General features: G+C 41.7%; 1 protein-coding gene across 2 annotated transcripts in view; it reads right to left on the bottom strand.

Moving 5' to 3' along the window:
* The window catches only part of LOC148443064 (uncharacterized), a 42,371-nt gene continuing 15,364 nt past the window's right edge, over positions 1-27,007 (bottom strand). The window contains exons 2-6 of one of the 2 annotated variants that reach the window (XM_088463274.1): positions 20,478-20,661; positions 18,797-18,875; positions 18,580-18,677; positions 10,257-10,701; positions 1-1,885 (exon numbers count right to left, since the gene is read on the bottom strand). In XM_088463274.1, the coding sequence (XP_088319400.1) occupies positions 408-1,885; positions 10,257-10,701; positions 18,580-18,677; positions 18,797-18,830 (2,055 nt within the window). In that variant the 5' untranslated portion in view covers positions 18,831-18,875; positions 20,478-20,661 and the 3' untranslated portion in view covers positions 1-407. The remainder of the gene's footprint in view (positions 1,886-10,256; positions 10,702-18,579; positions 18,678-18,796; positions 18,876-20,477; positions 20,662-27,007) is intronic. The other variant, XM_088463275.1, reaches the window with a different exon arrangement.

Here is a 27,007-nt window from a genome sequence, read left to right as displayed (position 1 = left end):
TAAAGAGAAAGCTATTTACAAAAAAATATATATTTGTTTTCTAACCACCTCCAAGAAATACTTTGTACTGCGTGAGTAACGATTAATCCACCATTCCAAAGCAGCAAAAAGCTGGATTCTATCCATGTTTCCATAATAAAACAAATTTAAAATATTATAATGCATGTTATCTTCAATTGTATGACTGAAATGCATAAAATGTAGACCCTATATAACAATGTGGTCTGTTATTACTGCAGAGATTGGTGTTAATATCTAATTGAATAAAGACAATACTGCAAGTATAACCTGAGTGATCTATTCTAGTCTTATATTAATGACACAAATTCCAATAATCTGTGGATGGCTAACTTAAAATGTTAAAATACTGTGTAGCTGGAGTGTTGCTACAACCAATTTGTATCAGCTCATAGGTGTGAAATCTGATGTTTAACAAGAACTGATTTCTGTAGAAAACGTTTCCCACACTCAGAGCATGGAAATGGTTTCTCACCGGTGTGACTTTTCTGATGTTTAACAAGATCTTTGTTCACTGAAAAACATTTCCCACACTCAGAACATGTAAATGGTTTCTCACCTGTGTGACGTCTCTGATGTATAACCAGATATGATTTCTGTGCAAAACATTTCCCACACTCAGAGCATGGAAATGGCCTCTCACCTGTGTGACTTCTTTGATGTTCAACAAGATGTGATTTGTAGGTAAAACATTTCCCACACTCAGGACATGGAAATGGTCTCTCACCTGTGTGAATTCTCTGATGTGTAACAAGAGCTGATTTATCTGTAAAACATTTCCCACACTCAGAACATGAAAATGGTCTCTCACCTGTGTGAATTCTCGCATGTGCAATAAGATTTGATTTCTGTGGAAAACATTTCCCACACTCAGAGCATGGAAATGGTTTCTCACCCGTGTGACTTCTCTGATGTTTAACAAGATCTTTTTTCACTGAAAAACATTTCCCACACTCAGAGCAGGGAAATGGCTTCTCACCTGTGTGAGTTCTCTGATGTGTAACAAGAGTTGATTTATCTGTAAAACATTTCTCACACTCAGAGCATGGAAATGGCCTCTCACCTGTGTGACTTCTCTGATGTATAACAAGATGTGATTTATTGGTAAAACATTTCCCACACTCAGGACAGGGAAATGGTTTCTCACCTGTGTGATGTCTCTGATGTGCAACAAGACGTGATTTATATGTAAAACATTTTTCACACTCAGGACATGGAAATGGCTTCTCACCTGTGTGTCTTCTCTGATGATCAACAAGATGTGATTTATAGGTAAAACATTTCCCACACTCAGAGCATGAAAATGGTTTCTCACCTGTGTGACTTCTCTGATGTTTAACAAGATCTTTTTTCACTGTAAAACATTTCCCACACTCAGAGCATGGAAATTGTTTCTCACCTGTGTGATGTCTCTGATGTGCAACAAGACGTGATTTATATGTAAAACATTTCCCACACTCAGAGCATGGAAATGGTTTCTCACCTGTGTGACTTCTCTGATGTTTAACAAGATCTTTTTTCACTGTAAAACATTTCCCACACGCAGAGCATGGAAATGGTTTCGCACCTGTGTGAGTTCTCTCATGTCTAGTAAGACTCGATTTATATGTAAAACATTTCCCACACACAGAACAGGGAAATATTGTAGCAGGTGTATGAGCTGCACTATGTGTAACAAAAGCTGAGGTATCAGGAGAACAGTCCAGATGATAAGAATCAGATATATCTGCACTGTGAGGTACTGGATGTATATTTAGAGTATCGGGGTTGATTCCTGGATAGTCCGGTATGATGTTATCTTCTATTTTAATATCTGCAGACACTATGAGATCTCCGTCCAAGGCATTCCTGCTCGTGCGTCCATCTGCTGGAAATAAAATATCTTATTAGTCACAGTTCTTTACATAGCATATACATATTACACAGAACTATACAGTAAATATTTACTCAGTGACATCAGGCCATGCCCCAGCGGAGCTTACACTCTATGGGCCTGATTCAGATGAGTTCACTATTTCAATATTGACGCAGTTTAGCAATTATCGGTGGACTGAGCATGCATCTTAGCCACAATGCACAGAAATTAAATTGCGATAAAATGCGACTACAGTTGTAGTGATGATTTATTTCCAATCATTTGACAGATCCTCTCACATTATATATATATATGTGTATAGAATATATATATATAAATAGCACACCTGACTTATGTCCAGGGGTGCAAACTGAAGCTTTGTAACGTTTTCTTTCAGCGAGTGTATCAAATACAGCTGAAGAACTGAGTTCATGAAAAAAATATATGCTCATGCGTACCAGTACTCACACTCCTTGTAGTTTAGACATCCCTTCTGGGTATCTTTTCTTTAAGGGTTTCCACCATAAAAAAAACTTTAGTAATGTAGACTGGTATAGAATGTATTTTTATTCCAAATATATCATTAAAAAATTAAAAACATATAACAATTTGTCAGAATAATCTGCAAAAATGTGCAAAAAACATATAAAGTCTGTAATGACGTGTAGAAAAATAGGTAGGAACTGCACTAGGACAAAAATCAACAAAGACGCATGTGTGGAAATATATAGGTGCCAGCTCTATATATAGCAAGATGGTGAACAAAAGAGAAAATGACACATACCTCCTGTCCAAAAAAAGTACAGTGCAAGGTTCCTAACATATGGAGTCTCCAGTAACCAACGCGTTTCGAGATGTATTCTCTTTATCAAGGTCTGGAGGTACTCGGGTGAATGTCTTGTTTATATAGTGATTGTCGGTGACATCAGAATGGCGTCACTTCCGGTGTACGTCTTGCGGAAAAAGTGGTCTTTAAACAAAGTTCTTTCTTTTGAGGTTCTTCGTGAGCACTGGAAACAAGCCTCAAGTCAAATCCCCACATGCCTCTGCATTCGATCTCTCGTGGGGAAACTTCCTCTCTAATCTCTCGCTCCAACCAGAAGTCCTCGGATGTCTGTAACTTCCTCTTGGCAAAACCGGAAGTTCCCGGGTGGCCGCAGAGATACTTGGGGAATGTAGTTCCCTGGTTAATGCCCATTGAATGACGTTTTCTTCTATTGAAGGCTGAATTCACGGGAGGTGTGTTTTCTCCATAGTAATGGAGGTAAACAATATCCGGACAAAGTCTAAAATATATAAAAATTAGTCCAGAACTATATAAAATAGAGAACTTTATTTTATAAGTTCCCTAAAACTAACAATATTAAAAGATGTAATATATATATATATTACATGATATATATAACAATTGAGAGTAAGTCCAGGTAAATAAAAATCTCATATCTCAGAAATGTAGATATAGATATGGAAGATATAAATAAATAAATTCTAATATCCTGTTGTAAAAAATAAAATACTTCAATAAAAATAACACCTGTAGGTAATATAAATAACAAATACTCACAATATAAGGAGATGTTTCTCAGGGTCATTACACATATAAATATCTAGAACGACACTTATGTTGACAAGTTAACTTATGTGGACAACACCACATATATGTATATTAGTGCTACAAAAACACTGGGGGGAAGAAAAAGATAAGACAAAAAATAACCACCAGAGAGTTTATATAAATAAAACTTAATCTTAGGTAGAAATAAAATATGCAGAATAGAGGTACAAAAAGGCTGAGGGGAACCAAGGTCATATTTTAAAAACTGAATGTTGTTCCAGAAACCTCTTCAATTCAAAGTCCTGGTTCAAACCTTTTCAGACTTAAAGTGTTGAGTTTAAAAACAAGCTTCATCTCTGCTATTGCTAGATTTGTCTCTATATTTTTGTCCCTTCATGATGTTTTTGTGTGCTGAATGCCCATGAATCTGCGAATATGTGAAGTCAGACAGTTGTGTTGCAACTTAAAGTGGTTGAAGAGATGGTGTGTCGGGAGTCCTTTTTTCAAATTTTTTAAGTGTTCAGAGATCCTGGTTTTTAGCGTTCGTGTCGTCCGTCCTACATATACAAGACCGCATGTACATTCAACTAAATATACTACATTTGCAGTAACACATGTAATGAAGTCACACATTTTTGGATTGACCCCATTCACTGTAATTTCATATATTTAGCATGATCGTCCTTAATATTCCTACATCCAATACATAAGCCACATCTGTGAAACCCTTTGGTCCAGACTAGATGTTTGGAAGCATCCAGCAGAGTGCTTTTCACAAGATGATTTTTAATATTTCTTGCCTTCTGATATGAAGTAAGGTTTTTCAGGAATGATTTAATTCAGGATTGGTTCCCTCCATAAGAGGTGCCAATGTTTTTAGAATAGTTTTTCTACTTGTTTATATTGAGCATCGTATTTGGTAATTAAGGCCCATTTTTGTTTATCCTTGCTAGTACTTGACTGATTATTTTTATTCTTTTTAGGTTCAATTAATAAGGTTCTAGATTTCATAAAAGGTATCTTCTATGGTGTTATTTAGTTGTTCTATGTTATATCCTTTTTCCATGAAATCTCTTCTCATCTGACACATTTTCTCCTTACAGTCTTCATTATTGCTGCAATTCCTCCTCAACTGAAAGAATTGACTCTTTGGCACACTCTTGAGCCAATTTGCGTGGTGCTGGCTATCTATAGGTATAAAGGTATTAACGTCGGTAAGTTTCCGAAAGGACTTGGTTTGAATCATGCAATCTTCTACATAGATTGTGAGATCTAAAAAGTTGATTTGTTCACAGCGGTGTGTCAATGTAAAATTGATGTTCATATTATTGGTGTTAAGCAGTGAAAAGTATTCAAGAGCCTCTCCTGTTCCTTTCCAAAACAGAATCACATCATCGATGTAATGGTACCATTTAACAAGATCGGCACCCCAAGCTACACCGCCATATACGTCTCCTCCCAATAGCTCATGAAGAGATTGGCGTAGCTTGGGGCAAATTTGGTGCCCATCGCAGTCCCAGTGCGTTGCAGGAAAAAAATCGCCGTTAAAGAAGAAGTAGTTATTCTCCAAGATAAATTTAATTGCTTCCAGTAGGAATTCTTTCCTCTCTGGAGGGAGATCTGTTTTATCTAAAGACCAGGATATAGCTTCTAGACCCTTGGAGTGGATGATACAGGTATGGAGTGATGTGACATCTGCGGACGCCAGTCTCATGTCGTCGGTCCATGTAAAATTTCTGATTTTAGCGAGAACGTCTCCCGTGTCTTTGAAGTATGAATTACTTTTCACTACTAGTGGGTGTAAGGCTCCATCTATAAGTGATGATAGATTTGAAGTAAGGCTATCTGTTCCAGCAATAATGGGCCTTCCAGGTGGGTTGGTTGCATCCTTATATATTAGGTAATATATACAATGTGGGGATTATAGGATTTTCTACAATTAAGTCACTTTCTTTCTTGGATATACCTCCTTTTTGTATTTGTACAATAATTTGTTGAGCTTTTCTTTAATTTGGTTCGTAGGATCTGACTTCAACTTCATATACATTGTAGTATCTGATAGTTGCCTATATATTTCTTTTGTGTAATCATCTCTATTCACGATCACTATTCCAACCCCCTTATCGCAGGACTTAATAATACTACTTTCGTCTTTTCCTAAATCTTGAAAAGTTTTACTTTCTTTTTTAGTCAAATTGAACTTTACCTTCGGTTTCTTTAAGTTTCTTAGTTCTTCAATAACAACTTTGGAAAAGGTATTAATAAAGTTTCCTTTGACGTGGGTAGGGTAGAAAATAGATTTTTTCTTTATCTTATTCTTATCTTTAATGTTCTCATTCTCTACGTCATTCACTCTATTTTTCTCCTTGTTTTCTGCTTGTTCTTTATCTTTAATCGCAAATCATTTTTTTAGAGTGATTTTTTTAATAAACTTATGAACGTCAATAAATTTTTCAAAGTGATCCATATGGGCCGTGGGTGCATATTTGAGCCGTTTACACAGGACTCTTTCTTCATCCTTAGAAAGTATGCGTTTACTAAGATTGAAGATGTCTAAGCTTTTATAGAATGTCAGAAAGATCCCGCACCAGGCTATCTATAATACATCTGTTATATAAATAGGGGCAATTTTTCAGCTAGCCATATGGTTTTCAATGTATAATTAAACCTTAGGTGATTATTGTCATTAGGTGCTACCCATTGATTCAAAATCAGGAATACTTGTGTGAGAAAGAGAAAGAAAAGGAATAAATGTAATTGTGGGTGCACTCAAAACCCCTTATTTTTCAACACATAAAATATATACATTTTATTGGGTATACTTTTAAAAAAATAAACTTTTTTATATTATTGCTCTGGCTGGTAGATATTCAAAGAAAGAGGCTATATATTGCCTCTTACAATTATCAATCAATACATTATATCCAATTCTAGCTATTGCTTAAATCTAATCTGTGGTACCCCATTTCTCCGTATGCCCTAAAATAGGGCCTTCTGTAGCGAAATATAAATTAAAAATATATTTTATTACACAAAAGTACAGAGTGATAGACACGAAAAAAAAAAATTTGTGACAAGAATTAAAAATATATTAAAAACAAGGTCGCGTGCTGTTAATAATTCTATATATAAATGTTATCTCTCCTGCACATGTGTGTTTAACCATGCAAGGCTATTGTATGAAACCGACAATTGAGAGAACAGATGTTGTAATTATCATTTAGTACTGGTTAAACCAGCAAATATGAATATTGCTAACTGGATCTATTTCTGGTTAATTATCCAAACTTTATTAGAGCTATTTGCTCATCTAAGAATCTTTTCACAGTGGATACAGACATAAACACAGTGTTACTAATTTCTGTAACAATTTGACTGAAGAAACATTTGTTACAATTTTCATTAGGCATACATAACAAGTGAGTTATTCTAACCACAGCTATATGGGAATAAATTATTTCTACAGCAGTTTATCTTTGCTCTTAGATTTCTATTCCCTCAGTTAAGTGTCTTGTTCTCCCAGTATTTTCACACTTTAACAGGGCAATAATGCTGTCAGTGTCTTATTGATTAATCATGGTCTTTTATCTCACTCGTGTGCCGAACTCAAGCAGTCTTTGTGCCCAGAAGGGTTCCGAAGCGTCTTGAAATGTTGGTGGCTTGTTCATTCTTAATCCCTTGGGTATTATTTGTTCAGCAGTGTATTTCTCTAGTGTGGCAACTTCCCACCATAATTTATTTTCTTTTAGAAGCCACTCTTCTAATCTGTGCATTGCTGTTTCAAGATTGTTATCTGTCATGTCTATTTCCTCCTCATTAAAATTGATTCTAAAGGCTTCTTCTACTTTAGTTGATCTTCTTTCCCTATGGTTAAACATGCTGCAGCCCTCTCTCTCTCGAAGGGATAAAAAGTGAATAATACAAAGTATTTGGATAGGAAAAAGAAAGTGGCCCTGCTAAAAAGACTGCTGCCTATCCACAACAAAAAGACCTATCCCTCAAGGCCTCAACATACAATCCGATACAAATACACTGGGTGTTTCTGGAATAACATTCAGTTTTTAAAATATGACCTTGGTCCCACCGGCCTTTTTTCTACCTCTATTGTGCATATTTTATTTCTACCTAAGATGAAGTTTTATTTATATAAACTCTCTGTTGGTTATTTTTTGTCTCTCTCTCTTTCCCCCCCCCCCAGTGTTTTTGTAGCACTAATGTACATATATGTGATATGTGTTGTTGTCCACATAAATTAACTTGTCAACATAAGTGTCGTTCTAGATATTTATATGAGTAATGACCCTGAGAAACATCTCCTTGTATTGTGACTATTTGTTATTTATATTACCTACAGGTGTTATTTTTATTGAAGTATTTTATTTTTTTACGACAGGATATTAGAATTTATTTATTATATCTTCCATATCTATATTTCTGAGATATGAGATTTTTATTTACCTGGACTTGCCCTCAATTGTTATATACATCATATAATATATATTTTTACACCTTTTAATATTGTTAGTTTTAGGGAACTTATAAAATAAAGCTCTCTATTTTATATAGTTCTGGACTAATTTTTATATTTTTTAGACTATGTCCGAACATTGTTTACCTCCATTACTGTGGAGAAAACACACCTCCCGTGAATTCAGCCTTCAATAGAAGAAAACGTCATTCACTGGACATTAACCAGGGAACTACATATACTATACTAAGTATCTCTGCGGCCACCCGGGAACTTCCGGTTTCACCAAGAGGAAGTTACAGACGTCCGAGGACTTCCGGTTGGAGCGAGAGATTAGAGAGGAAGTTTCCCTGCGAGAGATCGAATGCGAAGGCGTGTGGGGATTTGACTTGAGGCTTGTTTCCTAGTACCAACGAAGAACCTCAAAAGAAATAACTTTGTTTAAAGACCACTTTTTCCGCAAGACGTACACTGGAAGTGACGCCATCCCGACGTCACTGACAATCACTATATAAACAAGACATTTACCCGAGTACCTCAAGACCTTGATAAAGAGAGTACATCTCGAAACGCGTTGGGTTCTGGAGACTCCATATGTTAGGAACCTTGCACTGCACTTTTTTTGGACAGGAGGTATGTGTAATTTTCTCTTTTTTGTTCACCATCTTGCTATATATAGAGCTGGCACTTATATATTTCCACACATGCCTCTTTGTTGATTTTTGTCCTAGTGCAGTTCCTACCTATTTTTCTACACGTCATTACAGACTTTATATGTTTTTGCACATTTTTGCAGATTATTCTGACAAATTGTTATATATGTTTTTAATTTTTTTTATGATATATTTGGAATAAAAATACATTCTATACCAGTCTACATTACTAAAGTTTTCTATTGTGGAAACCCTTAAACAAAAGATACCCAGATGGGATTGTCTAAACTACAAGGAGTGTGAGTACCGGTACGCATGAGTGTATATTTTGTTTCATGAACTCAGTTCTTCAGCTGTATTTGATACACTCACTCAAAGAAAATGTTACAAGCTTCAGTTTGCACCACCTGGACGTAAGTCAGGTATGCTATTTATATATATTCTACACACATATATATATATATGTGAGAGGATCTTGTGGGATGTGAACTAGCACCATTTCCATATAAAGAAACCATTACAAATTCATGAACACACCTTCTTTTGTAAGTTAGGTGCGTCTCTCCACCTTACAGGAGAACATAGAAATTATATATTTCTCCTGAGAATTTGACATATATATATATATATATATGTATCACGTATCTAGATCTCCATTTTGAATTTATAGACATCTATACAGATTTCCACCTGTACCACATGTATATTATTACTGTACAAAAAGTTAAGAAAATTTCAAAAACAACACTATTGTATTATGTCTATTTTTTATGTATGAACAAATTCAATTGGGAGAAAATGAAAAACATCAAAAAAGAATACTAACCAGGATTCAAAATTATCCATATAACAGGAGATAAGTATCCTTCCTTGAACATCTCCCTTGTTTCACAGAAGACAGCACCATTCATTCACACCCACTGTTGCCCTATGGACCTTGAAGAAAAAGAGTTATCAAAGGTAAGTCTACCATAACTCCCATTTTCTTCTTCATGGTCTATAGGGATACCATGGGGATGCCCTAAAGCAGTTCCCCTAAGGGTGGGAACGCTCCAGAGCAGAAAGAACTCGTTGCCCAAAGGAAGCATTCTGAGAGGCAAAAGTATCAAAGGTGTAGAACCTAAGAAAAGTGTGGACAGAAGACCACGTGGCTGCCTTGCACAATTGTTCAGCAGAGGCACCACGACTAAACGCCCACGATGGTCCAACAGGCCGTGTACAATGTGCTGTCGCCGTGTTGGAGACAGGGAGATCAGCCTGTGTGTAAACCTGAGAGATAGTCATACATAACCATCGAACCAGAGTTTGTTTGTTAGCTGGCCAACCTCGTTTGTGAAAACCATATAGCACAAAAAGACCATCTGGTTTTCTCACAGAGTTTGAACGCTCCACATAGATACGGAGAGCACGAACCACATCCAGGGAAGCTTCATCTATAGAAAGGTCTGAAGACTGAAAAGCTGGAACCACAATCTCTTCATTTACATGAAAACGGGACACTACCTTTGGAAGGTAATCCTCCCTTATACAGAGAACAGCTCTATCTTCAAAAACATACCAGTATATTTTTGGACTAGGGAATGAAATCCATGCAAAAACTGGGAGAACATACAAATTCTACATATATAAGACACTGGTTAAAATAACAACGAACATGGTGGACAGAGAGAATATTTCACTATTCTGTAATTAGTATTTATTACTCACCTGTGCTCATATCTGTAAGTATTTCCTCCTCCTTACACTGCTGATAACCCCTCACATATGTCTCTTCTTCTCCCTCTATATCTTCTGCCTTATTATCAGTCACATATGTCTCTTCTTCTCCCTCTGTATCTTCTGCCTTCATATCAGTCACATATGTCTTTTCTTCTCCCTCTATATCTTCTGCCTTTATATCAGTCACATATGTCTCTTCTTCTCCCTCTATATCTTCTGCCTTCATATCAGTCACATATGTCTTTTCTTCTCCCTCTATATCTTCTGCCTTCATATCAGTCACATACGTCTCTTCTTCTCCCTCTATATCTTCTGCCTTCATATCAGTCCCATACGTCTCTTCTTCTCCCTCTATATCTTCTGCCTTCATATCAGTCACATACATCTCTTCTCCTTCTATTTCTTCTGCCTTTACATTTGTCAGATATTCACTCTAAATAACCCACACAATAAAAAAACACTTTAATAATTCTGTACCATTGAGATTAACCAGAAGAATACTAGTGTATTAGACGCACACATGTCATATAATGAAACATTGGATTTTTGTACTTGCATTATGTATAATTTTCTCCCAGTCCTCTGAGGGACACTGGATACTATGAGGTACAGAGTGTGGAGACAAGAGCATGTTTACTTTATATTCACTGGAAACGCTCATACTCCTCCTGGTGTCTCTGCACAGCACTTTCTGCCCCATAGTGTCCAGTTTCCTCCAGCTTCATGTTGTAGAAAACAGCAAATTATGTACCTGAAAATTACTTTTCTTTGATGTACTCCAAGGCAGCTGTTATAGTGGGATACATTCCTTCTAACTTATCTAGAGACAGGTTTATAAAAAGACACCCAATAGGATGGCATATAATGCAGTTCATCCTCTTCCTTTGTCAGGATGTGTTACCCATCTTCCATGTAAACTATACCAATTGGGCAGTATGAGAAGCTGGTAAGAAAGTATGCTGGCTGAGAGGAAGAGTGACAGGTGTAGAAAAAATGTCTTCAACATTGCGAAAGTTCACTAGTGTTATGCGAGTTGTCAAGTCCTAATGCAAATGCATCCCGACACAGTAAAGCAGAGGAAAAACCTAGCAGTTGCTGCTAGGTGATTGTAAGTGCTATTCAAGCAATCCTGCACACAATGATAGGTGATACAATAAACCAATTCTTGCTTGTGTTTGATTACCTGTGTTCAACTTACTTATGTTTGACTTACACCCTGGCACACACCTGATACACAGGTTAAAAGCTCCACATAACCTGGATCATCATTGTGCATTACAGAGATGGAGCTCTGTTATATTGCATCGGCAGAGAGATTGAACCCTGCTTCCTCTCACTGCACTGGGAAACAGCACCTTAGGCAGAGAGATCTGTTTGCCTCATGGAGATGGAGCTCCGCTACATCACATTAGCAAGGAGACTTAGCCCTACTTAAACCCACCACATAACAAAACAGTACATTACAGAGATCACAGTGTTTCACAGATACAGAACTCGGTTTGAACCCCACAGTCATGTGCCGAGCAGTAAGTCAGCACATTGTGGATTTCTCATATCCATTTCCTGGTGTGTTATCACATATTAAGCCCCACTCTGCTTGTGCCTTATTGCCAACAGCACATTGCAGGTGTTCCACTGGCTGCTTCTTTCCATCAGAACAATGGATGATACAGCCACATTGTTATTAACGCCTGCTATATAAGGAACTTCGTCCCGATACCTTATTGTGCTGTGTGTGGACGTCCCTTACTATTTATTGCAACACAGACAGGTGCACGTCCCATTGTGCCCCATGCAGTGACTGATTAGTCTTATTACATCCACCTGCAGATTGTGAGATCCGGGGAATATAGTCTACGTACAGGAAGCCACAAATAAGTCTCCTTGTAATACATCTGTACTGCTACATTCTGTAGGCTGTGGGACTCTACCAATAGTGTGGGGGCGATCGTCATTATTTTGACACTTCGGTGTAGAGGGACCTTTTCATAGTCCCGTATTTTACTATGACTTTGTCCTCATATAAACAAGGCGCTGCCTACTCCTATATCTATAGGATATATAATTACACAGACTATTACAATTCACTTATAGGGGTGTGCTAATCTGCTATCATATATGGTCACAATTTGTATGTATTATTCTTTGTAGTTATTGCAATAAAATATTAAAATCAAATCTATCTACAGATTCTCATCACAATTCAAATACTCTCTCCATACTCTTCTTTTTCCCTTGTAATTGGTATAGTAGCAGAACCTACTGTGAGAGCTGCCAAATTGAAAAAGCTGTTTATTTGGCTGGTCGATTACCACAATGTTACTACTTCTCCAGTGTACAGATCCCTGCTGGTGTGTGACTACCGGCTCCAGATACAGTGTACAGATCCCAGCTGGTGTGGGACTACCCGCTCCAGACAAAGTATACAGATTCCAGCTGGTGTGTGACTACTGGCTCCAGTTACAGTGTACAGATCCCAGCTGGTGTGTGACTACCGGCTCCAGATACAGCGTACAGATCCCAGCTGGTGTGTGACTACCCGCTTCTGCTCTTCCTGATCATACAGTGTACAGATCTCAGCTGGTGTGTGACTGCCCGCTTCTGCTCTTCCTGCTCATACAGTGTACAGATCCCAGCTGGTGTGTGACTACCCGCTTCTGCTCTTCCTGCTCATACAGTGTACAGATCCCAGCTAGTGTGTGACTATGCGCTTCTGCTCTTCCTGCTGATACAGTGTACAGATCCCAGCTGGTGTGTGACTAACTGCTTCTGCTCTACCTGCTGATACAGTGTACAGATCCCAGCTGGTATGTGACTACCTGCTCCAGATACATTGTACAGATTCCAGTTGGTGTGTGACTACCCGCTTCTGCTCTTCCTGCTGATACAGTGTACAGATCCCAGCTGGTGTGTGACTACCCACTTCTGCTCTTCCTGCTCATACAGTGTACAGATCCCAGCTGGTGTGTGACTACTGACTCCAGATACAGTGTACAGATCCCAGCTGGTGTGTGACTACCGGCTCCAGATACAGTGTACAGATCTAAGCTGGTGTTTGACTACCGGCTCCAGATACAGTGCACAGATCCCAGCTGGTGTGTGACTACCCGCTTCTGCTCTTCCTGCTGATACAGTGTACAGATCCCAGCTGGTGTTTTACTACCCGCTTCTGCTCTTCCTGCTGATACAGTGTACAGATCCCAGCTGGTGTGTGACTACCCTCTTCTGCTCCTCCTGCTGATACAGTGTACAGATTCCAGCTGGTGTGTGACTACCAGCTTCTGCTCTTCCTGCTGATACAGTGTACAGATCCCAGCTGGTGTGCGATTACCCACTTCTGCTCTTCCAGCTCATACAGTGTACAGATCCCAGCTGGTGTGTGACTACCCTCTTCTGCTCCTCCTGCTGATACAGTGTACAGATCCCAGCTGGTGTGTGACTACCAGCTTCTGCTCTTCCTGCTGATACAGTGTACAGATCCCAGCTGGTGTGCGATTACCCGCTTCTGCTCTTCCTGCTGATACAGTGTACAGATCCCAGCTGGTGTGTAACTACTGGCTCCTGCTCTTCCTGCTGATACAGTATACAGATCCCAGCTGGTGTGTGACTACCGGCTCCTGCTCTTCCTGCTGATACAGTGTACAGATCCCAGCTGGTGTGTGACTACCCTCTTCTGCTCTTCCTGCTGATACAGTGTACAGATCCCAGCTGGTGTGTGACTACCCGCTTCTGCTCCTCCTGCTGATACAGTGTACAGATCCCAGCTGGTGTGTGACTACCCACTTCTGCTCCTCCTGCTGATACAGTGTATAGATCCCAGCTGGTGTGTGACTACCCGCTTCTGCTCTTCCTGCTCATACAGTGTACAGATCCAAGCTGGTGTGTGACTACTGGCTCCAGATACAGTGTACAGATCCCAGCTGGTGTGTGACTACCCACTTTTGCTCTTCCTGCTGATACAGTGTACAGATCCCAGCTGGTGTGTGACTGCCCGCTTCTGCTCTTCCTGCTGATACAGTGTACAGATCCCAGCTGGTGTGTGTGACTACCAGCTTCTGCTCTTCCTGCTCATACAGTGTACAGATCCCAGCTGGTATTTTACTACCCGCGTCTGCTCTTCCTGCTGATACAGTGTACAGATCCCAGCTGGTGTGTGACTACCCGCTTCTGCTCTTCCTGCTGATACAGTGTACAGATCCCAGCTGGTGAGTGACTACCAGCTTCTGCTCTTCCTGCTGATACAGTGTACAGATCCCAGCTGGTGTGCGATTACCCGCTTCTGCTCTTCCTGCTCATACAGTGTACAGATCCCAGCTGGTGTGTGACTACCCTCTTCTGCTCTTCCTGCTGATACAGTGTACAGATCCCAGCTGGTGTGTGACTACCCGCTTCTGCTCCTCCTGCTGATACAGTGTACAGATCCCAGCTGGTGTGTGACTACCCGCTTCTGCTCTTCCTGCTCATACAGTGTACAGATCCAAGCTGGTATGTGATTACTGGCTCCAGATACAGTGTACAGATCCCAGCTGGTGTGTGACTACCCACTTCTGCTCTTCCTGCTGATACAGTGTACAGATCCCAGCTGGTGTGTGACTACCCGCTTCTGCTCTTCCTGCTGATACAGTGTACAGATCCCAGCTGGTGTGTGACTACCCGCTTCTGATCCTCCTGCTGATACAGTGTACAGATCCCAGCTGGTGTGTGACTACCCGCTTCTGCTCTTCCTGCTCATACAGTGTACAGATCCAAGCTGGTATGTGACTACTGGCTCCAGATACAGTGTACAGATCCCAGCTGGTGTGTGACTACCCACTTCTGCTCTTCCTGCTGATACAGTGTACAGATCCCAGCTGGTGTGTGACTACCCGCTTCTGCTCTTCCTGCTGATACAGTTTACAGATCCCAGCTGGTGTGTGACTATCCGCTTCTTCTGCTCCTGCTGATACAGGTTACAGATCCCAGCCGGTGTGTGACTTCTGGCTCCAGATACAGTGTACAGATCCCAGCTGGTGTATGACTACCGGCTCCAGATACAGTGTACAGATCCCAGCTGGTGTGTGACTACCGGCTCCAGATACAGGGTACAGATCCCAGCTGGTGTGTGACTACCCGCTCTGCTCTTCCTGCTGATACAGTGTACAGATCCCAGCTGGTGTGTGACTACCAGCTTCTGCTCTTCCTGCTCATACTGTATACAGATCCCAGCCGGTGTGTGACTACCGGCTCCAGATACATTGTACAGATCCAAGCTGGTGTGTGACTACTGGCTCCAGATACAGTGTACAGATCCCAGCTGGTGTGTGACAACCCGCTTCTGCTCTTCCTGCTGATACAGTGTACAGATCCCAGCTGGTGTGTGACTACCCGCTTCTGCTTTTCCTTCTGCTGCAGTGTCTGATCCAGGCTTGTGTGTGACTACCTGCTCCTGCTGTAATCCTCCTGCTGATGTGCTGTTCCAAGCCAACCTCTATTCTTGGCTACAATTTAGTGCACTGGCCTCTAAACTGCTTATTAGTGTATCAGACCTACAGGACCAGCTTACACCAGATAAGCTGCCTAAAGTCTTGTCTGCTATTATATATGCCTGCAAGTGTGCAGACCTCAGAACTGCCCAGACTCCGCTTAACAGTGATCAGGATATTTATGTTCTTACCTGGTTAAATCCTTTTCCATAGGGGACACAGGGACAACACTGGTGTATTGGCTGGCAGTAGAGTCTGGGCACCAAACAGTTAATCTTTGACATCCCGGCAGCCCAGGCTCCTCCAGGTCCCAGTCCCAGGCAGGGAAGTCAAGTTAGCAAGCCCAAGGCAGGAGTGAGAAGAAGGAGAAGGAAGACCAGCAAACACACAGGATCAATCACACCTGAAGAGACATGTGTGAGCAGAATACCACGTAGCTGCCCAGCAAAGTTGCTCAGAAGAGGTGCCATGAAGAGCTGCCAAAGAGGTACCAACCGACCTGGTGGAATGCGCAGTAACCACAGCCGAGGAAGGAAGGTGCACCGGCGCGATTGAGGCGGATGTTCAAATGCAACCATCTGGCCAAGTTCTGCTTTGTAGCCGGCCAGCCCGGCTTGTGAAAGCCATAGAAAAGGAAAAGGGAATCAGAATTTTGGATATCTCTAGTATGCTCTACACAGATCTGGAGGGGCCTCACAACATCTAAAGAAGTCTCCGCAGAAACGTCCGGTGACTGAAAAGCCAGAACCACAAACTCCTGATTGAGGTGAAATCTGGAAACTACCTTAGGAAGGGTAGCCTAACCGATTCTGAAGAATGGCCCAGTCTGAGTGAAAGACAAGAAACGGAGAGCGACACGACAGCGCTCTCAAGTCTGACTCTCTCCAGGCTGAAGTAACAGCCAGAAGAGAGATGGTCTTTCACGTCAGCCAACAAATGTCCACCTAATCTAAGGTCTCAAAAGGAGAAATCTTTGGTTCCTTCAGGCTCTCCAGTCAAGTCCCATGGAGCCACCCCGTCAAAGTGAGATGAGCCAGGGCCAGACAAAAGTACGGGCCCTGTGACAGAAGATCCGGCCGTAGAGAAAGACGCAATGGAGAATTGATGGAGAGTCTCTGAAGATCTGCATACCAAGCCTATCGCGGCCATTCGAGAGCTACCAGGATCATGCTGATCGGAAGGTAGCTCACCTGAGCTGTCCATTGACCTTGGAAGGACTGCTGGCAGGTCACTGCCCCCACACCCGCGAAGACTTGCGCCTGTGGTATGGATGACCCATTTCAGAATCCAAAAGAGGCAGCCCTTGACTAAATGGGACCCTGGAACCACCACAAAAGGGGGAGACAGACCTCTCAAGATAGGATGATTGTCTGCAGTTTCATTTGTTGATGGGATTTGTTCCAGCGAGCCAGAACTGAAGTGGCCGGGAGTGAAACTGGGGATACTCCACCATGTCGAAGGTGGAGACAAGTGAACCCAGGGTCTGCATGCAGGAGTGTATTGACAGATGGCGGTAATGTAAGAACCTGCTGGGAGAAAGACCCTCTGAACGCTGGAGTCTAGCAAGGGCCCCAGATGGAGCATCTCCTGAGACAGAGTGAAGGGAAGGGAGAAGATATATTGTGAGATGGAAGTGTTCCCTGAGGACATCTAGAGACAGGGCCAGGATAAGCAGATCTTACAAAGTAGAGCATTATTGGCTCCCTCGAGGTCTGGCTGCGGCTGGGGTTCTCAGTGTGCAGTGAGAAGGACCTGGCCGTGATTGCTGAGCTGCTCGCATGCGATTGGTGGAGCGGCAGTGCTGGCATCCTGTAGGTCACCAGGCGCTGCCTACTCATAAAATTAAAAGAAAAAAAATTAATTTAAGTATGAGGCCACTTCAGCCCGGCGGCACTAAATGAAGACTGGCCTGGCTGGGGCGGAGGAGCCTGGACTACTGGGATGTCAAAAGATTAACTGTTTGGTGCCCAGACTCTGCCAGCCTATACCCCAGCGTTGTCCCTGTGTCCCCTATGGAGGTGAAGAAGAAAAACATATGATCCATAACTGTGCTGCTTATCCTTGATAAAGTTTTCTCACTGTAATCCATAACAACTTATGGGTTACTTGCTTCTCGCTGCCATATTTGCACCAGCTCCTGCCACTGAACTCCTCCCCTGAACTTCACTAAGTAAGTTTACACCCAGGTCATGTGACACAGTGTCACTTAGTAACTTTCCAAGTTGTCTCTGAAAAATATATATTAATAAGAACCAAGATGGGAGGGAACACTGGGCCGCCATGGATTGCTGAGAGGAATAGGAATTATCAGGTACATAAATCACTGTTCTCAGCTTCAGTCCTCCTTGGCAGCCCTTACCATGGGACGTACCCAGGTAATACAATAGTGAGGGCCACAAGGAAACATTTAAGCAACATATGCTGCATAATAATACATTTATTACATGGCTGTGTGGAGAACGTGTCACACACTGAGAACCAGCAGAAGATAATATATCCCAGTGGTAATAACTAGTGAGGTCACCCAGCTGCCTCTGCTACATTCTGTCACTGAGGGCTGAGCTTCCTTTGCCTAAGAAGTCACCTCTGCCCCAGTATAGGGGCCTATTATTACCCCTGGTAACTTATGTGCACATTACTTATATCCCTGTGTGATTACTTCTGTGACATGTCTGGAAGAGGCACAAACTTTCTGAGGTCCCTAGGGAATCACCAATACATATTCTGCATTCCTAATACACAATAATCACTCAGCAAGTCCAGTGACTGATGTCTCTTCCCTCATGGGATATGGAAATAGTAACTCACTTCTTATTTTATTATTTGGTGAGACCCCAAATCCCACCTACCTGATGCTCCTGTGAGGTCCTGTGATTCTCCTCTGTACAGTCCTGGGAATAAAGAGGACGGGGACATCTCTCCGGGGTATTTCTGTTACTGGGTCCATCTGCAGGAGACACACAGTGACTGAGTACATTGTATATATGTGAGTATCAGATGATGTGTGTATATAGGGGGTCCCCATACCTGCTCTCCTCTGTACAATAAATCACAGTCTCTCCTTACCCAGTGATGTGAGGGGCCGGTGATTCTCCATCATCACGGCCTTGTACAGAGCCCTGTGTTCCTCTATATACTTCTCCTCCTGCATGGAGACATAGACAGTGATATCCTCACACCTTATAGGAACCTGACACACACAATGATACAGTCATCACCCAGACACATCCCCTGGTGTTACTGTATAATGCCCCATTCCCAGCAGTCACCTCTCCAGTCATCACCCAGACACATCCTAGCGTTCCCGCTAGGCTGTTTTAGCGGGGCGCGGCGCCCTGCCCTCCTTCTGGAGGGCAAAAAGCACCCTGCCCTCCAGGAGGAGGGCAAAAAGCGCCCTGCCCTCACAGCCTGCGGGAGCCGTTCTCACCCGCGGGACGCAGTGTCCCGCGGGTGGAGAAACATGCGGTGACCCGGTCACCGCTGGAGAATAGACACCGGGCGCATGCGCCCGGCATCTATTCTCCCTGTCTGCAGGGCTTGGGGGCTGCCCGGCGTGTCCGTAAGTGCCGGGCACGCCCCCAAGAGTGACGAAAAGGGGACGCGTCTTATAGACACGCCCCCTTTTCCGATGACCGCGCGCCCTCTCTAGCTCCGGCGCCCTGCCTCCCGCCAGAGGGAACACTACATCCCCTGCTGTTACTGTATAACGTCCCATTCCCAGCAGTCACCTCTCCAGTCATCACCCAGACACATCCCCTGCTGTTACTGTATAAGGTCCCATTCCCAGCAGTCACTTCTCCAGTCATCACCCAGACACATCCCCTGGTGTTACTGCATAACGTCCCATTCCCAGCAGTCACCTCACCAGTCATCACCCAGACACATCCCCTGGTGTTACTGTATAACGTCCCATTCCCAGCAGTCACCTCTCCAGTCATCACCCAGACACATCCCCTGGTGTTACTGTATAGTGTCCCATTCCCAGCAGTCACCTCTCCAGTCATCACACAGACACATCTCCTGGTGTTACTGTATAACGTCCCACTCCCAGCAGTCACCTCTCCAGTCATCACCCAGACACATCCCCTGGTGTTACTGTATAACGTCCCACTCCCAGCAGTCACCTCTCCAGTCATCACCCAGACACATCCCCTGGTGTTACTGTATAACGTCCCACTTCCAGCAGTCACCTCTCCAGTCATCACCCAGACACATGCCCTGGTGTTACTGTATAATGTCCCATTCCCAGCAGTCACCTCTCCAGTCATCACCCAGACACATCCCCTGCTGTTACTGTATAATGACCCATTCCCAGCAGTCACCTCTCCAGTCATCACCCAGACACATCCCCTGCTGTTACTGTATAATGTCCCATTCCCAGCAGTCACCTCTCCATTCATCACCCAGATACATCCCCTGGTGTTACTGTATAATGTCCCATTCCCAGCAGTCACCTCTCCAGTCATCGCCCAGACACATCCCCTGGTGTTACTGCATAATGTCCCATTCCCAGCACTCACCTCTCCAGTCATCGCCCAGACGCAGTCACCTCTCCAGTCATCACCCAGACACATCCCCTGGTGCTACTGTATAATGTCCCATTCCCAGCAGTCACCTCTCCGGTCATCACCCAGACACATCCCCTGGTGTTACTGTATAATGTCCCATTCCCAGCAGTCACCTCTCCAGTCATCACCCAGACACATCCCCTGGTGTTACTGTATAATGTCCCATTCCCAGCAGTCACCTCTCCAGTCAGCAGCTGAATGATCTTGTTGGTGAGTTCCAGGATCTTCTAGTCATTGTGTCTCTCATGTATAAGTGAGTCAGGTGGAGGCACCGTGATGGGGCACTGGGTCCTGCTTAGTCCTCCTGACACATGGGGATGGCTGCTGGGTGTCTCACACTCATCGGATGTCTGCAGTGTAATTCTGTGTATTGGTTGAGATAGCATTGAAAAGGTAAATTAAACTCCATCTAAATGGCACTGTTTATTTATGTGTGTATATTTTCCATTATATACAAATGTACTATTTTACAGAAACAATCTTGTGACAATCTCCTATATACAGGAAAATGTTGAGTATATACAGCCATGGCCAAAAGTTGAGAATGACAGAAGTATTGGTTTTCACAAAGTTTGCTGCTTCAGTGTTTTTAGACCTGTTTGTTAGATGTTACTATGGTATACTGAAATAACATTACAATCATTCATAAATGTCAAAGACTTTATTGACAATTACATTAAGTTTATGGAAAGAGTCAATATTTGCAGTGTTGACCCTTCTTTTTCAAGACCTCTGCAATTCGCCCTGGCATGCTGTCAATCAACTTCTGGGCCACATACTGACTGGTGGCCACCCATTCTTGCCTAATCAATGCTTGGAGTGTGTCAGAATTTGTGGGTTTTGTTTGTCCACCCGCCTCTTGAGGATTGACCAGAACTTCTAGGGAGTTTGCTGACCATGGCCCCAAAATTTCGATGTTTTGTTCCCTGAGCCACTTAGTTATCACTTTTTCCTTATGGCAAGGTGCTCCATCATGCTGGAAAAGGCATTGTTCGTCACCAAACTGTTCTTGGATGGTTGGGAGAAGTTGCTCTTGGTAGATGTTTTCTTTTTTTTCTTTTTTTAAATGTGTTTACTGAAGTCATCAAATGAATCATGATACACAAAAATATATCACAAAGGTATGTCACAGTCATAACATAAATACAAATCATTTGTGGTTTAGAAAAAATGACTTCACCACAATTTTCTCATTTTACCATTCCATATAAAAATAATCAAGAAATTATTGTAGTGACTTCAACCATAATAAAAATAATATAAAGTAAGATAGGAAATGGGTAGCAGGGGGAGGAAGAGGAAAGAAAAGGGAAAGAAAAGATAGAAAGAGGGGATATGAAGGGAAGGGGGATATGAGCCATGCACTCCCGGGCCCAGTTTCTCTCTGCCCTGCCCTCCTTGATCACCTTTGTTTTACTTATTTTTTTATTTTTAGGTGTTATTTATTGGGGGATCTTGTAGGAGCAGTCTAGTTTCATACCAGTGTGTTGATTTGAAACATTGTTGTATTTGTCTTTTAATCTCAGGATTTAAAGTATCAATAAAGCTCTCCCAAATTAAGAACTGTTCTTTTTATTTTCCTTATTGAGAGAGGAGTCGACCCAATCCATTTTGAAGATATAGAATAGTTTCTCTTGGAACATAGTTAATGAAGGAGGGGTAGGAGCAATCCATTGTTGCAGGATACATTTTTTAGCTACAGCCGAGATAATTAATAATAGTTTTCTACATCCCTTAGAAACTCTAGTTATTCCTGGAATATATCCCAACACTGCCCACTCTGGTGTTAATGGAAGATAATTAATTAGGTCCGCAAGCACATGCTGCTTCACTTCCATCCAAAATTTCTTAATGACCCTACAATCCCATAAACAGTGATACAAAGTTGCTTCTAATTGGGCACATTTTGGACACGCAGAGGAGGTTGCGATACCGATAAGATGACAACGTGTAGGAGAAAGATATCCCCTATAAAATAGCCTATAAAACATTTCTCTATAGGTTGTAGCTGTCAATGTGCGGAGGGAATATTGTAAAGTGCGTAAAATATTAGTTTCCGTTAGATTTGGAAAGCAGGCCTGCCACTTAGTGATACCCGTGGAGAATGTTCCCGTAAAGTAAGGAACTCTTAATAGGCTGTAGAAAAGTGATATAGTTTTATACGGATCTCCAGTGGACAAAAAGGCAGCATCTAGCTTATTATCCCAATCCAAGGGAGATAAAAAGGATAAGATTTTACTGGTATAATGTTGTGCCTGTAAAAAGGCCAAATTATTAGACTGAAGAAAATCGTATTGTGCGTGTGCCTGTTCATATGTTAAGGGACGCTTAAGCGAAGAATTAGTGAACTGTCTGACTGTGCGGAGGCCCAGTGAATCCCACCTTCGGGAAGGGGTGTGCTGTAGACCCATTCTGTAAAGTCATTGTTTCCCAGCAGAGGGCGATGTAGTGAATAAGAATCATGGAGTTTAAATTTGTTACGTATGGAATGCCATGTTGACCAAGCTGACATCAGGAGTGGGTTATTGAGCAAAGATGATGGTATATCATGTTTGGGCATATGTAAAAAGTAGACCAAGTCCAAACCAGGTTGGAACGGTCTCTCTAAATCATAGTGAGCAAATTGATTTCTATGTAGAATCCAGTCTTGTATCTACAGATTGCAGCTTGATTATAAAGGAAAGTATGGGGAAAGTTAATTCCTCCCTCTTCCTTAGTGCGTTGAAGAATTTTCAAACTAAGCTTTGGTTTTTTTATTATTCCATATGAATTTCCGAAATGCAGCATCTAACTTTTTAATGTCAGTTAAAGTGAGAAGTAACGGGAGGACCTGTAGAGGGTACTCAATTTAGGAATGATTATCATTTTTATTAAATTGGCCCTTCCTAAGTATGAAAGCTGAAAATGCTTCCAGCTTTCCATTTCCGTAAATACTTTATTCATTATCGAAGTAATGTCCAAAGAGTATAAATTATAAATATTTTTGGGTAATTGTATACCAAAATAAGGTATACTAGATGACGCCCACCTCAAGCCACCTAAATTGTCTCTAGGTCTAAAAGGTCTATTACCCAAAGTTAATGCCGAAGATTTGGTAAAGTTGATTGTAAATCCAGAAATATGGCCAAATTGTTCCAATTTTTCAAATAAGGGGGTCAGACTAATTTCCGGGTTTGATATAAAAAGGAAAAGGTCATCTGCAAAAGCCATGAGCTTTAATTCGTAATCTCCAATGAAAGCGCCGCGCAACAGTGACCAACTCTGAAGAGCACGAATCAACGGGTCAAGTGCTAGATTAAATAAGAGGGGTGAGAGCGGACACCCCTGTCTTGTACCTATAAACATATATATTGTATTACCGAGAAGGCCATTGACAAGTAACCTAGTACGCGGATTCAAATAAAGATATTTGATTGTGTTTATAAACGACGTCCCAAATTCCCTGGAGTCCAGGACTAGGAATAAATATTCCCACAAAATTTTGTCAAAGGCCTTCTCAACGTCCAAACTTAACAGAATAGTGGAGGATCTCTGATCCGCTGGGGAGGAGGCCAAAACTGCAACCGCCGAGCGAATAGCCAATACAGGATGACGACCTTTTGTAAACCCATGTTGATGTGGGGTAAGGAGTGTCGGCATCATATTATGTAGCCTGATCGACATAATTTTTGCCAAGATTTTATAGTCTTGATTAAGCAAACTGATGGGTCTATATGAAGACAACAAGGTGGTGTCCCTATCTGGTTTGGGTATCAAGATTGTCATTGCCTCGTTAAATGAAGGATAAGCGATGTTATCCGAATAAATTTGTTGCAATAGATTAGTAAGAACAGGTGCAATATCGTCTTTTAATATTTTATAATAATTTGCTGCAAGGCCATCAGAGCCAGGTGATTTATTCAATTTGAGCGAGTCAATAGCCATGACAACCTCTTCCTCTGTGATATCATCTTCTAAACATTCCCTCTGCTGGGTGGACAGCTTTGGTAGCACGTTTTCGTTAAGAAATTGTCTTGCATTTTCTAAATTGGGTGTTTCGGCTGCATATAAATTTTGGAAATATACTTCAAGAAGTTTTGATATGTCAGATTGAGAGGTAATGGTTGCTCCTGTCGTAGGGTCGCAAAGACTAGCAATGCAATGTCTTTTCTTTTGTCTGTTGGCCATAAATGCTAAAAGTTTACCTGTCTTGCCTCCCCATCGAAAATAGTGATTCTTAGTAAAATCTGTCCTAAGTTTAGCCTCCTGTAATAGAAAAGCTTCCAATACTTGTTTATTTTGAAGGTAAAGGGATCTATTTTCAGCCGTTGTAAAGGACAAATATCGTTTATAAGAGGAATTCAACCTGCTATTTAGAAGGCGTAGCTTTTCCTTATGGTCCTTATTACGTTTTGCTAGGTAAGATATGACATGACCCCTCATAACTGCCTTCAACGTCTCCCAGAATAATACTGGGTTATCCCAGTGATCGATATTATCATCTACGTATTCATGCCATTTGGCTTTCAGATACTTTTGAAAGTCTTCATTTTGTGAAAGGAAGGAAGGGAAGAGCCAAAGGCAGGAAATATTTAGAGGAGCACGTCGCGTCAAGTCTAAACTAAAACAATAGGGGCATGATCAGAAATTATAATGTTATCAATAGAAGTCCGTATTATGCGGGAGAATAGATTTTCTGCTATTAAAATATAGTCGATTCTAGGAAAGGAGTCATGTACTCTAGAATGAAAAGTGAATTCACGACTAGAAGCATTCTGGAGTCTCCAAGCATCGATCAGGGCATGATGAGAGCAAAGAAGGGAAACGCCTTCCCGTGGAGAGACAGAAGGTTTATTCGGTGGATTAGAGTGGTCCAGAATACTGTCATGTAATGAATTAAAATCTCCGCCAACTATAAGGTTAGGTGTATCGTGTTTCATAAGTATATTGGAAATACCCTTATAAAAGGAGAAATTAGGGAAATTTGGAGCATATATGTTGAGGAGTGTGAAATGCTCACCTTGGATTGTGATATGAACCAAAAGAAACCTGCCCTCAGGGTCCGCCAGCGTCTTTGTGATAGAATAGACCAAATTCTTGCTAAATAATATAGCTACCCCACGTTTTTTCTTACAATATGAGGCAGATACACATTCCTGTATCCAGGGGCTTTTTAAAGTAGAGTTAGCACTTTTTAACCAATGTGTTTCCTGAAGCATTATGATGTCAGGGCGAAAGCGTTTTATATGACTTAAAACCTTACGTCTCTTAATGATGGAATTTAAACCTGCAACATTCCATGACATACATCTGAAGGAAGTAGAGTTTAGTTGTAGATTAGTTGGTGAGGGAGATTGTAATGACATTAACCTACCCCAGTTCTACAAAGAGAAGACCAGCCAAGTAACTGCGATGGGGTGTCTTCCGTCTCATCCCAGCGAGCAAGACGAAAGAGGGTCCTAGGAATGCAAAACCACTGGCTTCCAGGAGTGCACAGCCCAAGGGGAAGAGGGAGGAGAAAGAGAGGGGAAGACAAAAAAGAGAGAGACAGACAAAAAAAGACAAAAACATATAACATATAAAGAACTGCAATATCAGTGATTGCTCCATCCTGTAGAGTCAATCAGCAGTAGAGGTCTCAATATATCAAAATGATCAAACTGTAACTGCGTGTTAGTCACGCCTCAACAATATGAAATTTACTATATATTAGCACTGAAAGAAAAGCAATCATCCATTAGTGGGTGGACTGGTGGAAGATGTGTTCTGAGAGATTTGAAAGTGAAAGAGGGTCCTCAAAAAAAATGGGTTTACCATCAGCCATGACCCTGAGCTTTGCTGGATACAGCAGAGCAAAGCGAATATTATTATCAAACAAATGTTTACAGATAGGGGTGAATTCTCTACGCTTCTGGATGACAGAGACCAAAAAATCCTGAAATTTTAAGACCTTAAAGTCACGTATCACAAGTGTACGTTGTTTCCTGTATGCTATTAGGATGTTCTCCTTATCCCGGTAATTTAAAAACTTTGCGATCACTGGTCTAGGATTTGCATTACGGGTTTCGCATTCAGGTGCAATGCGATGTGCCCTCTCTATGATCACCGTACCAGAAGTGGTAGGGACAGTAAGCGTATTAATAATATCTGTACTGAGGAGGTCAAACAAGTCAGATCCTTTAATATGTGCTAGAATACCAATGAACCTTAGGTTATTTTGCCTGTGACGATTTTCTAAGTCATCCAACTTGGATTCCATAGTCGTTATATATTGTTCTGTTCCTCAACTGTTTTGAAGAGCCAAGATGCCAAGATGGCATCTTCATTATCACTGGTACGTTGTGCAACTTCAACAAGTCTTTTGGTATTAGACTTAAGGTGGGTTAGAATTGCATTAATGGATGGTTGTATAGCATCCAGTTTTTTATCAATTTGCAAGGCCTGTTGAGGAAAGTACTTGAGGGGATTCTGGGATAACTTGTGGAGTGCTCTCAGGGGGGCACATTTGAAGGGGATGCGGGCCCTGAAACTGATTAATTAGATATTGGTGAAACTCTGGTGGGATTGGGCTTGGTCATCTGTTTTTGTGGTTCCCCATTTTAGGTGGTTGAATTTTGTTTAAATATCTGTCCATACCATGGTCAAGACCATCGTGACCATCGGGCTTGCGACGAGACCCTTGTGGTAGGGTCTCATTGCCGCAAGCCCTGGAGTGCTTTCGGCTCTATCA

Source organism: Taudactylus pleione, unplaced genomic scaffold, assembly GCF_031769625.1.
Source record: "Taudactylus pleione unplaced genomic scaffold, aTauple2 ptg001337l, whole genome shotgun sequence".
In the NCBI taxonomy this organism is placed as follows: Eukaryota; Metazoa; Chordata; class Amphibia; order Anura; family Myobatrachidae; genus Taudactylus; species Taudactylus pleione.
The sequence above is the reverse complement of the archived record's forward strand: the minus strand, read 5'-3'. Positions and strand labels throughout refer to the sequence as shown.